Source organism: Aphelocoma coerulescens, chromosome 12, assembly GCF_041296385.1.
Source record: "Aphelocoma coerulescens isolate FSJ_1873_10779 chromosome 12, UR_Acoe_1.0, whole genome shotgun sequence".
In the NCBI taxonomy this organism is placed as follows: Eukaryota; Metazoa; Chordata; class Aves; order Passeriformes; family Corvidae; genus Aphelocoma; species Aphelocoma coerulescens.
Genome location: NC_091026.1, coordinates 4,671,231 through 4,687,947, shown reverse-complemented (window position 1 = coordinate 4,687,947; position 16,717 = coordinate 4,671,231). Strand labels below are relative to the sequence as shown.

At 39.8% G+C, this 16,717-nt stretch overlaps 1 protein-coding gene across 4 annotated transcripts in view; it reads left to right on the top strand.

Moving 5' to 3' along the window:
• DOCK3 (dedicator of cytokinesis 3) overlaps window positions 1–16,717 on the top strand; it is a 192,326-nt gene that overhangs the window by 20,134 nt on the left and 155,475 nt on the right. For all 4 annotated transcript variants that reach the window (XM_069027878.1, XM_069027877.1, XM_069027876.1 and 1 more), the window contains exons 3-5: window positions 7,662–7,702; window positions 9,526–9,581; window positions 11,786–11,882. In XM_069027878.1, the coding sequence (XP_068883979.1) occupies window positions 7,662–7,702; window positions 9,526–9,581; window positions 11,786–11,882 (194 nt within the window). The remainder of the gene's footprint in view (window positions 1–7,661; window positions 7,703–9,525; window positions 9,582–11,785; window positions 11,883–16,717) is intronic.

Genomic DNA, 16,717 nt, shown 5'->3' with positions numbered 1-16,717 from the left:
AAGCAAAATGCCATTGTAAATTTTATAGTTCGTATGTGGCTGGAGATGTCTGTGTGTGAATAAATTGAATGTCCTAATGCTCTGCTTTGTTCACATGAAGAGTGATTGAAGTTGTATGTAAAAGGAGAATTATTCTTATCCTAATGTTCAAGCAAGCGTTGTAAAACATGTCTGGTGAGAAGTAGGTTGACAAGATACAGTATGAGAACATGTTTCACTATATTCTGAGGTGGAATAATGTAACCTTTATCCTGAAGTGTTAAACAAATTCAAAACCCAGATCCACAAATTTGAATTCCAAATTAACATTCCACAAAGTTGTAGATGTGGTTTTTTTTATTTGTTCAGTTTAAAGTCGTTTTTCATCTCCAGTGTTAATGTTGCTCCCCAGACCTTCTGTGTGCTTGTCAGCAGACTCTGCTTTGCCTCCCTCATGCCTAGAACTGGCTTTTGCTCTTGATGCTTTTTCTTGTACTCAGGTGTTTGTTTTCCCACTGACTTAACTCATCACAAAAAAGTCACCTTTTCTATGCTAATTTTTCTAGTAACGTAGTAGCTTCTTCACCTACATTTGTAAAAATTTTCTGTTGAATGAGAGCTTTGCAGTGCAATGGGGAAAATTACCCACAAAGAAGCTTGCTGTAAACAATCCCATGCTTTTTTAAAAACCATGAGTGGTGTGATGGGCTAAGCTGTGCTCACACACTGAGGGCAGACTGTAATTATTTTACCAGTTCTTGTGAATTAGAACATGGTGCAAGCTCAGGAGAAAAGTATCCCTGTGCTTAGGATGGGATAACTCTAAGGTAATTAAACACTGTATATTGTTGAAAGCAGTCATGGTATTTTCCAACCATTTCTGGGAAATTTTCAAAACTGGGAAATAAAACATGATCACCAAGGAGCAGGTTGTTTATGGAAGAGCAAAGGGATAATCCAACTTGTCTGTACAGTGTTATAATAATTAGGCTTTGAATATTTCCTTTGCTGGTAGTTTTGAGGATGATTCCTCAAAAGCAATTCATGCCAGCCTTCAAATTGCTGAGAAAGGAATTCCTCAGACAAGGTTTACCTGGATGGAAGAAGGTTTGTGCAGAATTCTTTGGTTTTGTTTTTTAAGCCCTCTATCCTGTCATTTTGGTTGGGGTGTACCATGGACTTTGTGTATAAAAAGATACATTAATTTTGATAATAACATCTGGAACTCCACACTATGAAACTCATCTGAATATTCAGATGGTCTGTGCTGCAGCTCTTGCATGTGTGAATTATGCAAAAAAGCACACTAAATGTGCAAAGTAGGTTCTTAAAAGGGGGGGAAAAAAAAGCAGTTGCTTTTTAAGCATTCTTGTCTAAGTGGTTGTTTAACAGCGTCCTCTACTTCTGCATTATTTGCTGGGGATTCTTTTGTGCAGACAGACTGGATAAAATAATGTTAACCCACACAAAATAAGGGTCACTGGTGTGAGAGTCACAGAAGATCCATCACTGTTTCAGCTTCACTTCTTGAATAGTTTATGCATAATTGTCTGCAGCAGGGATTTTGCTGTCTGGGTTGAAAAGATTCACATACACAAAAACTTTTAGTAATGTGAACTATGATTTCAGAGACTTGCTGGAGAATTCAAGGCTGACAAAGATTCAAAGAGTAGCTATACTTCTGAATGTGCTTATTTTTAATCATAATAACTTACTGAATAGCTGTATTTGTATTACAAAAGAGCAAGTGCTCTTCTGTAGTGACTGGTGTAAGAAGCAGTCCCTGCTTTTAGAGCAATTGAGTGAAAGAGGAGGGAATTTCCTATTTGAAGATTTTGGGTATCACTGCAGCTAAGTTTTATAGATATTTGCAGAGTAAAGAAACAAATGTGGGTGCATACATACACACATACACATATTTGTCTCTAAGGTTAATAAATATAAATACCAATTGATAATACATTAAAAAAATTGTGGTTGTCTATGCATTTTTTAAATGAAATGCAGTGAAATACAGTTGTCTTTGTTAATTTGGATCTTGTTCACATGGTTGAAATTGGAACTTTTGGATTTCCACAAATTTCTGTGCCTCACAAATACCTAAATCACTGGTTTTTAACCCTAAGTCTGACAAAGGCCTCCCTCTGCCCACTATCCCAGTAAATCAAACCATGGACTTGGTACGTGCCTTTCCTCTGCAGCTACCAAAGGCTCCACCTGTGTTTCCATCAAACACACACCATCTGTACAGCATGAGGTGTTAGCAGAGTGGTTTTGTAGTTACTGCTTGCACAAAGGGTTCTCAGATCATTGACTGGTTTCACTCAAAGGTTAGAAATGTTCATCAAGACACCAGTTGGACCTGTGCTTGTCATTCACAGTTTTCCCCCCTCTCTGTTCCCCTCTCTGTTCCCCTCTCTGAGCCCTTCCACTTGTGATCTTGGCACCAAGGGAGCACTGAAACACCAAGGGGAGTTCTCTGCTCTGCCTGCCATGCCTTGAGGAGCTGGAGGGGTATGACGTTAGTGTGGCACTTGGAAATGCTGAAGGATGGAATTTTCTTTTGTCAAGTGGCAAAGCATGAGCACACTCCTGGTTGAAATATACATTTGGACTGTGCATTCTAAGGAACACCCTGTCTTTCAAGTCACGTGGCTATTGCCCTGCCACAGGCAGTAGCTGTCAGTAACTAGTGCCATTCAGAGTAAATTTAAAATGTCTGTTTTGTCCATTTGTTTTTATTGCTGGAGGGCAATTTTCCTTAGATTAAAAATGCTTTAACTTCAGTAACTGTAATTATTACCTTGAGAATTTTGTATATTCACTAAAGAATGGAAACCGGCTGATGCCTGAAGCACCAGTTAAAAGAATATTATCTTATCCATGCAAATTCTCCTAGCCACACGAGTATTTATCTACATGGTTTTCATGTGTGTACATTAATAATTGTGTTCTTAAACCATGCAGAAAATATGTTTAAAGTTTCCCTCTGTTGTTCTAGCAGTGATGGCATGGTCAAAATAAGTGTTTCTGGTATTGGGGACACTTAAGGAGCAGATATAACTTGCAGTTAGGGTTTTTTAAAATTCTTGATGAATTCAATGTGCTTGAGAAGTGATGCCTTTGCCATGCTTCCAAGCTGTGCCATACAGTTGAGGGAGGAATCCCACTCCAGGCCGTCAGTGCTGTGGGAGCCCTGCAGGTTTCCTCCCATCTGAGTCAGGAGCTGTCCTGTGGCTGCCTGGGCCAAAGTGACTCTGTCCCAGCAATTTGTGTTTGTCCTGAGGAAGATGTCTCCAGTGAGATACCCCTTTTCCTGTTTGCTTTTTCCTGCCTTTTTATCCTCTTTTTTCCCTCTTTGCCTTTTGTGGAATGTGCCCATGGAAGGGAAGCCTCTTGGACCCACACCTCTGCTGCGGTGGATCCTGTCCGCTTATTGAAAGTCATCTTTCGGAGCATGGGAGTGGCTTCTTGATGGCCCTCTGGCTGATGCCACGATGCAACACATCCCATCTCTCTTTGCCTTTGTCATGGCATCCCTGGCAGCATTATCAGCATATTCCTGTGGCTCTGCTGGCCTAAGGCTGCTCCCTGACGTGGTGCAGGCATTTATCTGCTGCTCCTCCTGCCTGGCATGCGCGGAGCAGCGAGCTCAGGACAGAGCGCTCTTGGCATCGGGAAGCTTTTGCTGAGCACTGCTCCTCTCCCTCTCCTGGGTTGCTTTGGGTGCCTTTAGCTCTGCACAGCAGTTCACATGCAGATTATAAGGTAAAAGCAATTGTTTATTGGCTTGTATATGTAAAAAACAGCTTTGCTTCGGGTTTGAGGGTTACTCACGTTTCTGCCAAGTACATTTATTTTTGTAGGACAAAGAATGCTCGAGTTCCTGTAGCAGATTCTACTGGCAGTACTTTATTTAAGAACAAACTTTAGTTTTAGGATTTACCATATACTTAATGTAATTTATTTTCAGAATTTTGTTTGTCAAGAAATTATAAGCAGAATTTATTTTTTCCTACAGTCTGCAGCTCAAGAGTCTTTATTTAACACTGATACTTGAACTTTATTTTTCTGAAAATAGATCAATATATTTCAATTAGGACCCTTTTGCTTCTCTGTTCCTAAGTCCTCTAAAGGGGTGAGCTTTTTCCATGTGACAGACCTCTTGCAGATTAAGTGGAAATCTGAAAAAGGTTATGAGAGGGCTCTTAGAAAGTGTAGCCTGTTTTGTTCAAGGCATTTTCAAGTAAAGATCAACAAAAATCATTGGTAGCTCTTCTAGTCACTGAAGTGATTGAGATGTGCAGGACTGCCCCAGAGTTGCTTTTGCAGTTTAACTAGGGCTGCACTATTGCTGAGACTGCTGAGTGTGACATACTTTTGGAAAGATGGGTTTTCAGTCTTTATCCAACAGTTCGCAGATTCTCTAATGTGACGTCGAGTTTCCCCCACTGTGGATTTCCATAGGTACAAACAATTGTAGAATGGCACTTCTGATAGACTAATTTTTAGTTTTCTTATAGCAAATGATGTTTATGGTGTGGAATATCCCTTTGATTCAGGCCTGCCATCCCAGCTATGTCCCCTCCCAACTTCATTGCAGGCATGATCGTTGTTTCACATTATTCACAGAATTCTTGTCACTTCTTTTGTCACAGCGTTTTTCCACTTCTTGATTTTAAATCACATCTTCTTCACCATTTCTGTGAAGTCAGTACCCTCTAAAGACCATATGTCACTAAATGCAAACTGTAACTCTGAAATATTAAGTTATTATTTGCTATAGTGACACCTAAACGTGTTGGTCAGTGTTGTGTCTGACCAGGGAGCGCTTGTTGGGATCACAATTAGCTGAAGCACCTGCCTGGATTTGATGGCTATTGTCATTAGATCCTCCAAAACAGATTCGCTTTAAGCTGAATGATTACATCAATATTAATGTGTTTAAGACTAATTCCAGAATGCCAGTTTAGCTCATTTTAGGGAATAATGTAATGCAGATGCAATTTTCTAACTGTGCCTTTAAAAAAAAGGCATTGTACCTTTTCTCATAGCTTTTACTTTGTGATACAGAATGGGTTGTACATTTTACAGTCTAGGGCTTTCAGGTTCTGCTGAGCTCTTTGAGTGTCTCTTGCTTCCATGAGTTGGAGGAAACTCAAAATATAGAGAGGGGTGCCTTTAAAAAAATTATACCACATGAAAAAGAAAAGATAAAAGAAAAACTAAGGTCTGGAGGGCTCAATTTATAAGATTAAAGGGAAATGTAACCACTTTTCAAATATATGGAGGACACTACAAGAGAAAAGTCTACAAAATGTTTTCCATAATGTCCAAAAGAAAAGCATCAATAATTCAAATAGCATCAAAGGTTATAAAGTGCATGTATGTTGTCTGAGCCACTGAAATAGGTTGTCCAGTGAGGATTTACCATCTCCACTTGACATAAATATGCTGGATTTCCAAGTATTATACCAAAACTTCGCATGTTACATGCAGTTTTGTTGGCCAGTGTTGATCTGTGGAAGAAATTTTTTAAAAAGGTGCCTGTGCAACACCACCATTTTCAAACTGGTCTGCATGGAGTAGCAGAAATAGAGTTTCCTTGGAATTTGGTGCAGAAATACCTTGGAATCTAGGTTTCACAGATGTATGGATCATTTTCCACAGACAAGGAGTGCAGTTATTCAACCCTGATAATAAATGACTGGATGCTGTTTAAACCAGACTAAATATGAGGAGAGATTTAGAGATGTGGCTTGGATGGGCTGGGTGATTTCTCAGGGTCCTTCCCTGCCTGTTTTTCACAACTCTGTAAACACAGAGCTTGTAAGCTTTGAAAATTTGTTTTGGAATGAAGAACAAAAACCTCAGAAATTAGGTAGGTTTTCAGAAATATGTTTGATTTGCATTACCCTGTAGATCTAAATTATTAATGGCCACGCCCTTTACAGGGTTTTGTTCTTTTACAGGTCTCTTCACAAACTTGGATAAAAACCACTCTTTTCCCCACTTACCAAGAAGTTTGTCATTCTGTTTGTCTTAGAGCTTAAATGTCTGGTTATTTCTGAGGTACAGACTGTATTTAATATTAGTAACAGTGAATCACAGGATAAATGAATTTATTTTTTTCTGTGACCTTAAAAATATGCAGCATCTGTTGCTCAAAAGCAGGTGTGGGCACAGTTGTGTGGAGTTCTAGAAAACACTGATGTTAAAGGTCTGTATGTGTTGTTTGTGCATGTATATTTATATTAATATGATTGCTCTGAAGTTTGATCAACTAAAATGTATTCAGAACAACAATTTTTTTAATATAATCAGTGATTTCATAGGAAAACAAATCTTTGTGTTATGTCCTATCTTCATGAGAAATTTGTGTAATGAAGATGGATTTTAATTTTTTCTGTACTAAGGTTTGCAATTGTCCTGAATTCATCAGTTATTTTATTTCATATTGACTTAGATTCCCTTTGTAAAACAAAATAAAAATTCAAGACTATCAGGCTGTCTTTAAAACAAATTCAAGGCCTTCTTCCCCACATCTGATCCTCTCAATGAGACTCTTGTCATAATTCAGCCAAATCTGAAGTCCTTTTTCTAAGAGAGACAAAATACCCAGTTACTTGGTTCTGTTCTTCTCTATTCTCCATAGCCCGTTACTGGCAGCTTTTGCTAATTTTGAATAAGGGAGGGGAAAAAACCAGCAGGTAGGAAGTTGCTGGGAAAATGGGAGGACTTTTTGTGGGAAGTGGATTTAGTGGAAGCGTTGGCTTTTGGCAGGCGTGGGCTGTGCCTGTCTGGCACTGGCTGCAGTTGGTAATGACACTTGAAGGCTGAACTTGGGGTGGAGCTGGGCCTGGCCAAGTTTGCCCAGGAATTTGGGATGGTCAGGCCCTCTCCCGAGAACCTACCAACCCCCCTGTGCTCCTGGGGCTGTTCCAGGCCCAGCTCCGGAGTGAGCTCCTTTTCCACTCTTCAGCTGGATGAGGTTTTCATCCCCTTTATTCCTGGCTGAATCCTGCAGTAACATTGCTGTCACCTGTGGAAAGCACCAGGAACTGAGTTCTTCTGTTTAACTTGCAGCTTTAGTGGCTTTGTGTTGTACTCCTCATTTATTGTCCTGTCTGGAGCTGTTTCCTGATGGGGGATACAAGAATAATAATGGGGTTTGTAAATTAGATCCTAAATCCTGTTCTCTACTCAGACATACGTAAGACCAGACACATGCAGAGAATTTCTATTTGTTTAAAGCACATTAGAAATGTATGGTCATGGCTTTTACAGGTTTCTGAAGTCTGGAGATCTTGTCAAGATAAACACTGCAACAAGACTCATGTGCCAGCCTGGAAGAGAAGTGTTCAGTGCAGAGTCTTCCCTGAGTGCTGATTGTGTCTTTGCCACAATGACTACTGATTATTAGTACAGGAGCTAGCTAATCTGCTTTTATTCCTGGTGGGAAGAAACAAGAGCATTCCAGGTTGTTAAATGTTTGTCATCATTGCAGAGCAAAAAAAAAAAAAAAAAAAAAATCCTAACAAAAGCTCTCTTAAAATTTTGATCTGTGTGAGGCACAGCTGGTTTTTTAGATTATCTCAGTAACTGCATGGCTGTAGTCAGTTTGTTTCTGTGTAAGGACAGCAGTGCCACAAATAATTATAATGTGTTTTATCTGGTTTCAGGTTGGTACAGAGGTGTTTCCATTAAGAAGCCCAGTGTCAAGGTAAGCGTGAATACATTTGTTAATCTATTGGGAGATTAAATCTATTTTGCTGTTGCGACCCAGTAAACTTTTCATTTTCCTTCTCTAACTTCTTTCCTGTGGGAGGATTGGATTTCTTTTAAAATTGAGTGATACTCATTAATCGCTCAAAGGATCAGAAACCTTCCTGACATGTAACGCGTAATTTTTTCAATATTTATAAAGCTCATCCAGTTTGATCCTCTCCACCCTACTCCCCTAAGAAAGGCATAGGTGGGTGATACTGCATTGCTTTAATGCAGCATTTTTAAAGAACACATTTAATAAGTTGAGTTATTAATCTAAGACAACTTTGAAAAAAGTCTGTTGAAAGAGGATTTTGTCAAATGTTGGGGAGGGTCAGATTTTTACAGTTTAACCATTGTATTTGGTCATTTTCCATTTTTTCCCATCATTTTTGCTCTTGAAGAACTTTTTTGACTGTTCTGGTATGATTGTTTTTGTGAATGCATCTAAGTTTTTGTAACTGTTGGTATCTAAACATGCCAATAGGCTCTTCTGTATGAGCTTCACTTCATTATCTGTTCGTTTAGATATTACTTGTATTTAAAGAGAGAAGAGTACCAGATCCCTCATGTTTACCTGTACTATGGAATGTAATATTACCTGTATTACATTGTCATGACAATAATACTCTTTTAATGAAATGTCTGCAGTCATTGTGTGTGTTGGTGCCTCTGCTTGTGTATATGTTCAGTTTAAATAGGAGAGCCCTTCAAACCTTCCCTGGTTTCTTAGATACCAGAAATAAGCAGCATCAACTGGAAGTGAACCAAACAAGAAACTGAAGTAGCATTTCTTCCTTTTCTGGATTTTCATGTGGTTGAAAGCAAGCACATTTACTGTTTTCCCGATGAAGCCATTCCTCTTAGATTCAGCTTTTTTCCTTCTATAATTTTAGTCTTGCCTATGAACAAGAAGGAATTTTCCTTAGCATTTGGCACCCTCTTTACTATTCCTTTCAAACGCCGCCCTCCCCTTCCCCCCCCCAAATTTTTGTTCCTAAATTGTATGGTTTTAAAGCTCAAAAATTGAAAGCCCACACTTGATTGCTGACATTTTTGTCAGAGGCTGCCAGCTGGTTTTTAATCCAAAGATTTCCAGTGCTGCTCCTGTGTTTCCCACTGAAGTGCAGATTGCTGTTCTTACACACTGACAGACTTTGCTGTGAGGATTCAGGGCTGTGTGCTTTACAGAGAATGTGGGACACTAGGAAAAGGTTGGATTAAATTACCTCTTTTCCCCACGTCTCAGCACACAAGAGCACACTGGCACAGGCAAGGTCAGAGTCCAGCCCCCATGGGAACAGCAAAAGGCAGATAACCAGAGGTATCCCAAGTGGGTTTGGACAGCTTTTCCTTGGAAAGAGGGAGGAAAACTGATAGCTCCAGGGTATGCAAGTAATAGAATACTTCTGTCCATGGGGGCTCAATGCACATTTGATGGTGGGCTTTTAGTTTTTGTATCATTTGTGGTTTTAAACCTAATGCAGCATCCCGACACAGGCCTGCTCTAGGAGCTGCTGGTGCTGTGCTGCAAACTGTAAAAGAGCCACTCTTCTGATCCTCCCAGTGGAGGTTTGTTCCAGTGTGGTGTCCTGGTCTAAGACAGACTAAAACAGTCAATTGTTACTAATTAGAATGTTGAGTTTGGACTGGCAGCTTTGACACAGTGGTTATTTGGGGGGTTTTTAATAGATATATTGGCAGTTATTGTGGCTTAGGTTACCGATGCTAAAAACTGCAAATGTATTTTTCTAACGTGCAGAATTTTTTCTCTTGCAGGGGATTTTTCCTGCAAATTATATTCACTTGAAGAAGGCAATTGTCAGTAACAGAGGGTGAGTATTTTTCCTTCTTTCTAAGAAGCTACAGTGCTTCTTGTTTAGAAGGGAAACAAAGAAGTAATTATTGAAACTTAGAGACGTTTTAGTTCATTGTATCTTTTTTTGTGTATGAGGGTGTGAAAATTACATGTAATTCTACAGAGTTTGTTTGTTTTTAATATACCAAGAATCAGGTCTGATGGATACTTTTGTTTGCTTTGGCTCATAAAATTGTAACTTCAGAGGTATCATCTGAAACACATGCATTTAAAGAACTCTACTTACATTCTTCCATTTCTGCATGTTCTCTCACTGGCAAAATCCTATATTTTCCTGTTTGTTATGGAAGCACCAGTCAGTAGACAGCCCATCTCATTTATCTACAGATTTTCAGAGTCATAGCTGGCAGGTAGCTGTGTTATCCTTGAGCCTTTTCAAAAGGATCCAACCCTCCCCACCTCACCCAAAGAGTGACTGAAGTGCACTGCTGAAAACTTCTGCCTTTCTCCGTCTTTGTTTGCAGCTTATCTGTTGCTGGCAGTGGGTTTATTTCAGTTCATGTGAATAACAACACTGGTGGCAATGTCATGGCAGAGAAGTTACTGAGTGGGGGCTCTGGAACCTGCAAAGTTTCCTGTGAGATTGACTGAGACTCCTGAAATCAATATCTCGTGTTTTCACTGCTGCTTTTACTTGCATATTCGAGATAAAGGCTGCTGTGGGGAGATTTATAAGTGCAGTGTTTCAGACAGTGACCTGAGGCAACAAATTAAATGTGGAAGATAAAACTTATTAAATGGCACTTAGTGAAGTACCTGCAGAAAAACAGGTGACTTCTGATAGTCTTGAATTTTATATTTGTTCCCAAAGGGCCTCAGTAAAGGTTGCAAGGGCAGCTGTAATACTAATGCTTCATAATTTTGGAGTGTAATAAAATGATATATATTGCACAGGATAACCACTCCTAATGTTATCCACTTCCTTAGGGGAAGGAACAGTTCCCTGTGATGTGTGGTTAATTACTACTTGATGTTTAGAGTTTGTGAAGGGCAACCAGTTCAGGTACTTAATAGGAAAGCTGATACACTGTTTAAAAGTATCAAGGCTCATATACCAATTGATACAACAGAATGTAATCCAGTTCTGAACCAGAGGGTCATGGTTATTTCATACTGTGCTTAAAAATTCTCTGTTTCAGAATATATTCCAAGTGCCATTATAAACACTTGTGAAATAGCAGAGCACATATTTAACCTGGCAGGGAGCTGAACACCACACAGCCACCGGCTCCCTGCCCTCACATCCCTAGGGACATACAGGGACTCAGGGCTGGAACATCCCCCATGTGAGGACAGGCTGGGAGAGGTGGGGTTGCTCAGCCTGGAGAGGAGAGAAGGCTCTGGACAGACCTGGTTTAGCCTTTCAGTATCTAAAGGGGGCTTGTAAGATGATGGGGACAGACCTTTTGGCAGGGTCTGTAGTAATCAGACAAGGGCTAATGGGTTTAGATTTAAGGAAGACATGTGTTATGCTGTGGGTAGTGAAACCTTGACACAGTTTGCCCACAGAAGCTGTGGCTGCCCCATCCCTGGGAGTGTCCAAGGCCAGGTTGGATGGGGTTTGTGGAGCAACCTGGTGTGGTGGAAGGTGTCCCTGCCCATGGCAGGGGATGGAATGCAATGAGCTTTGAAGTTCCTTCCCATCCAAACCACTCTTGTGATTCTCCTTTAATGGTTTTGGAAAATCTTTACCACAAAGGAACAAGTCTTATTCTTTGAATTAGAGGAAAGATCCCTCAGATTTCATCTGCTATGTTGAAAAAGCCTCCTGGATAGGGCAGATTAGTAGGTAGCAGGTATTTTGGGTAGTTTTGATACAGGCAAAGGTTATCATTATTGCTATTATTTTACCTACTTTATTTAACATGTTGTAGTAATGAAAACTTTTCATTGACCTTGATTAGAATGAAATTACATATTTTGAACAGGTAGCAAGGAAATGCTTCACATAAGCTTAATCTTGTGGAATGTAATGGAGGAACCATTGCTATGGCTCTGGAGTTGCTTCAGTCTTACAAGACGAAATGATTCTCTTAAGATATTCTTCTTATGTTGAACAAAATCAAGTTCTAGAATTTTACAAATTACTGTGCTGTCACATTTCTTTTTCTGCCTTTTCCAGGGTACATTTCCTAATTTCCCCCCCCTCTTTTTCTGTAGGCAATATGAAACAGTTGTTCCTCTTGAAGATTCTGTGGTGACTGAAGTCACAGCGACGCTGCAGGAATGGGCCGTGCTCTGGAAACAGCTGTATGTGGTAAGAGCAGTGCTCCTGTCCCTGCACATCTCAGATACACTGGGAGAAATGTTGCCTGCCTTTGTCCATTCAAAACCCATCAGAATCATATCAGAATTTTTGGATTCCTTGTATTTAGTGGGGGTTCCCTAACTGCAGAATCATGGATCATGTGAGAGTCACATGGGCTACATTGGAAATTTCAGCAGTTCTGAAATTCTTCCTTCGGATCTGAAAGCTTCACAGTTATAAAAAAAGGGCAACAATTTTAAAGTGCTATTAAATATGTAAGAAATAATAGAAGACCTCTGTAAGTCCCATCAAAGACTTCAAAGAATTATTCAGCACAGTTTGTAAGTTCTAGTTTTAGTGTCTAGAGTCTGAAAGGAGAAGAACTCAAACTATGGGAAGTTTTGTACAGTTGTTCCTTCATAAATTAGAAATAAACCCCAGGATAAGTGTATTGAGTTTTATATTCTTTTTAATATATATATAATTTTCTGTTGCTGCCACATAATGTCTCCTACTTCTGCTTTCATCCCTCTTCTTTTCTTACATTTTAATAGCCAAAGCCCATGACACAGCAGATAAAAAACTTGAACATTTGAAGGTATTTTTTCCTGGTTTTTATTTTCTCTTTTTTAGCTTAGTAATTGCAAGCCTTAACTGTAGGATTAGGATAAAGAACCGTAGATGGTCTAAGCCTGCATTTCCTTTCTCTCCTTCCTTTAGAGAAAACCTCTACATAGAGCTGCAGCAGCTTTGTTTCCTCATTTAAACCTGCAGTAACAGCAGTTACATATCTAGGAAACAAACCCAGGAAAGATGCAGTGGATTGAGTCTAGTGCATCTCCAGCATAACCACCTGTGTTCTGTACTTCCTTCAAAAAGCAAGCAACTCTTATGAAATTAGTTTTACTTCTGTTGGTCCCAGTTCTTCTATGTGGTCACGTGTCCCTGGAGGCGTTTTCTTGGAAAGGAGCATCTGATCTAATGGAGGAGGAGGGGCAGGGAACATGGTACAGACCATGTTTTATACACTCTTTCCACCTAATACTCCTCCTTTTTCCATTGCACTTATTTACCTCTCTGGTGTATGGAAATAAAGTGATCTTTTCTGTTCTCTTCCTGTAAGATTTTTTTTGTCTCCCCCTCTCCCCAGTGTCAGCTGAAGATGACAACAGTAATATTGGCAATGGTATTAAATTGGAAAAAGGGGAATCATTTTACCTACAAATGAGTGAAACTTCCTTTCTACTAAAGTATTTCTCTTTTATTGTTAACACCAGTTCCTTGAGGGGAAGGAGAGAGAAAGCTCTAGCTATAAACTTTCATTTAATGATTTTTCTTTCTGGGACTGCTTTCTATTGTAGCTCATTATATTTCTTATAACATTGCACAAAACATTATTGTATTCTTAAATAACAGGGGAAAGAATTTGCTGTTCTCATAGAACTTTGGAAGGAGGCATCTGCTCCCTGACGAAGAAATTGGCAGAGCTTCTGAGTAGAAAATACATTGTTTTGTGTTGTGGGGTTTTTTTCCCCACAAACTAAAAAAATTATAAATTCTAATATAGAAACAATCACAGAGTTGTTTAGATTTGAAGGGATTTCTTGAGATCATAACTGCTTTCTCAAGTAGGGTCAGCAAGACCAGGCTGACAGGACTGCACCAGCCAGGTTGTGAGTTCCTTCTGAACGCAGACTCCCCAGCTTTCCTGGGCCAAGCTGCCAATGTTTGAGCACCTTCAGTGATTTCTTCTCTTCAGGCCACTGATACAGTACCACAGCCTTTCTGACAGATGAGCTATTTACACCACTGTTAAATGAGTAACAGACATTTGTCCCATCTGTGGGCTGTACATTGGAAGCCTGAGGAAATGCACCAAGGTGCCTGTGGCAGAGGTGGGATGAGGATTTTATCCTTGGTGTTCAGGCTGGAAGTTATGTAAGGACATATCTTAAAATATATTGACAGACTAAATGGAAATCCTTGCTTGTTGGACCAGCACCAGCAGAAATTTTTATTATTCCCAAACTGTAATAAGAATCATCTAAGAAATGTAATTAATGTTATTTATCATGCTGCTGTGCCTAGTCAGCTTTGTAGAAGAGTTTCTTGCTATAGGGGAAATTCAAGTGCTGGTTGTTGCACAGACACTCTGAGTAGGTCAGTGCCTGCAAAGGGCCCCTCACTGGTCAGTTGGGCTGCCCTGGGACCGCTGCCAAACAACGTGGGCAGCCTCTCTGAACATCTCCAAATAGGCTCAAATGTTCATCTCATGCTTTTTGGTGAACTCCCTACCTGGATTATGGTTTGAAAGACCAAGTTCGATTCAATTAAAAATTCCCAGCAATTACCTCAGTAGTATTGCTGAGGTACATTGTAAGGTTTGTATTTGGCTCTCAGTTAAACAATAGGAGCTGGGATGTAATACCCAGGAAGCCTGCAGTGATTAAAACACTGCCTGGAGAGGGATGTTATGTTGTTCCAAGATAAGAAAGCTTTGCTGACAGAAAATTGGAGGGAGGAGAACAGTGAGAAATGGAAGGGTGAAGTAAAGCATGGCTTTGAGACAGTTGAAGAAAATTAGTTGGTGTAAAATATTGGGAATCTTCCTCGTTTCCTTCTGACCACAGACAGTCCATGCTAGTACTGGGAATAAACTGTGCATGGGGAACTTGAATGGGTTTGAGTTACAGGAGTTGTGCAGCAATTTTAGTTTAGATGTCTGAGAAATATATATTAATAGAAAGATTAGCCTGAGATCATTGCATTACAGAGGGCTGTGATATTCTTGTAATTTTTGCTATCAAGGTGAAAGCCAAGTGTTAGTCTGAGGAGAAAATGGCATTTGTCCGTAATGAGTTCACAGAGAAAGGGCTGTGCCTGAAATGAATTTGAAATAGAAAGATGTATGATATGTTCTTTGCTCTACTGTGATAACAAATTATGCTCTGAGTTCTTTGTGTTCTTTGCTTTACTGTGATAACAAATTATGCACTGAGTAGTTGGATTCTGATCATATAACTCTTTAAATGCTGACTAAACAGCAAGGTTTTTGAAAATGCCAGGGGTTTTTCTCCAATTGGAAAGTGATACAAATAATACTGGGATGGAAGCTATGAGAATCAGTTATTTATATTGGGTGGGATATTTAGCAATAATGATAACCATGTTAATAATTGCCTACTTTAATATTTTTTTTAAATAATTGAGTAATCAGGAAGAGAACTTAAATATTTATTATTTAATAAAGGAGTAAAGATGATATCACTTTTATGGTTCTGGGGACAGACTTTTTAGCAGGGCCCATAATGCTAGGACAAGGGGTAATGGTTTTAAATGAAAAGAGGGGACATTCATGCTAGGTACAAGACACAAGAATTGTACTCTGAAGGTGGTGAGGCCCTGGCACAGGTTTCCCAGAGAAGCTGTGGCTTCCCCATCCCTGGGAATGTCCAAGGCCAGGTTGGATGGGGCTTGGAGCAACCTGGGACAGGGAAAGATGTCCCTGCCCATGGCAGGGGGTGGCACTGGATGATCTTTAAGGTCCCTTCCAACCCAAACCGCTCTGTGATTCTGTGAAAAGAGCACATATTCCCCTGTTTGAATATGTAATCTGTGTGCAGATAATCCAGTGTCATGACACTGGAAAATAGAGTTCTTTGCCTTCTGATCTGTCTGTATCCAGGCTGTATCCTGTATCCAGGCTTCTAAGATGAGCACTGAAACAATGAGATTTTTGTAGCTACTTTCTGGCAAACAAAGCCACTGTTCTATTTGACCTACTTGGTTTGGGTTTTCCTACTTTCACTGCCACAGTAAAAAATATTAGGAGGGAGTTCACAGTGTGTGTGTGGATCTCAGTGCTTAAAATCTGTGCTGTGTAGCCACTGGAGTTGCTGACAGTGTGGGTAGGGTTACTGATAACCACAGCTGGCCAGATGTGTGTGTGTTTGTGAGTGTGTGTGTACACACATCTGTGTGTTTGAGTACTGTCAGTAGGTGCACAGACCCAGTATCTTGTGCTGTTGTTTTGCCTGCCTCTAATACTCTGTTACTCTTTAGATTCATTTGAGCACAACTATGTCCTTTTGTGGAAGCCTAAAAAATTTAGAAGAGGGTTTTACTTATTGTTTCCCAGTATTGCAAAGGCAATAAGCAAAATATGCCAGTGATTCCCTTCCCCAATCCTGTACTTAATTTGGAGTGGAGGAGAAAGGAAAAGTGAGATTATTAATGTACCGCTATAAGCAGCTGAGCCTATTCTTGTGCCTACTCCGAAGGGACAAGGAAGAGAGAGCAAAGCAAGAACAAACCTTGGGGAGACTTGTTTAGGCACAGAGGTGAATAAAGATGCAAAATTGCATTTGTTCCAGTGAAATGGGTGTGTGCTGCTCTCGGATAGTTGTCCACACCACTGTACTGACTTCTGTTGAGACAGCAAAATGATACCAGTGAGGTTGTTAACTTTCTCTCTTACCCTGTATGTGTTGATAAGATTTGTTATTTTTATACTTCTTCTAAATAAAGGATCTGCAAGTTCTCTGTAAGCTTTTGTTAATTAGGTCAAACAAGACTCCTGTGAGTTGTTAAGTCAGCTAAGGAGATCACTGAAACTCACTGTTGGTGCACAGTAGCTATTTTAACTGTAAAAAAAATCCCTCAGAGTCTAAGATGTGATGTGAGGACTATTTCTGTTGAGAGAGCAGATGACTGTGGAGAGACCAAACATAATTGCCCAATTTAGAATTTGGTCAGATCAATAATGTTAATTTTCTACTTTTATGCAAAGGGGAGCGGGGGATGTGTGGGGTGACTTGTCTAGTTTCAGGAGTAAGACCTAATGG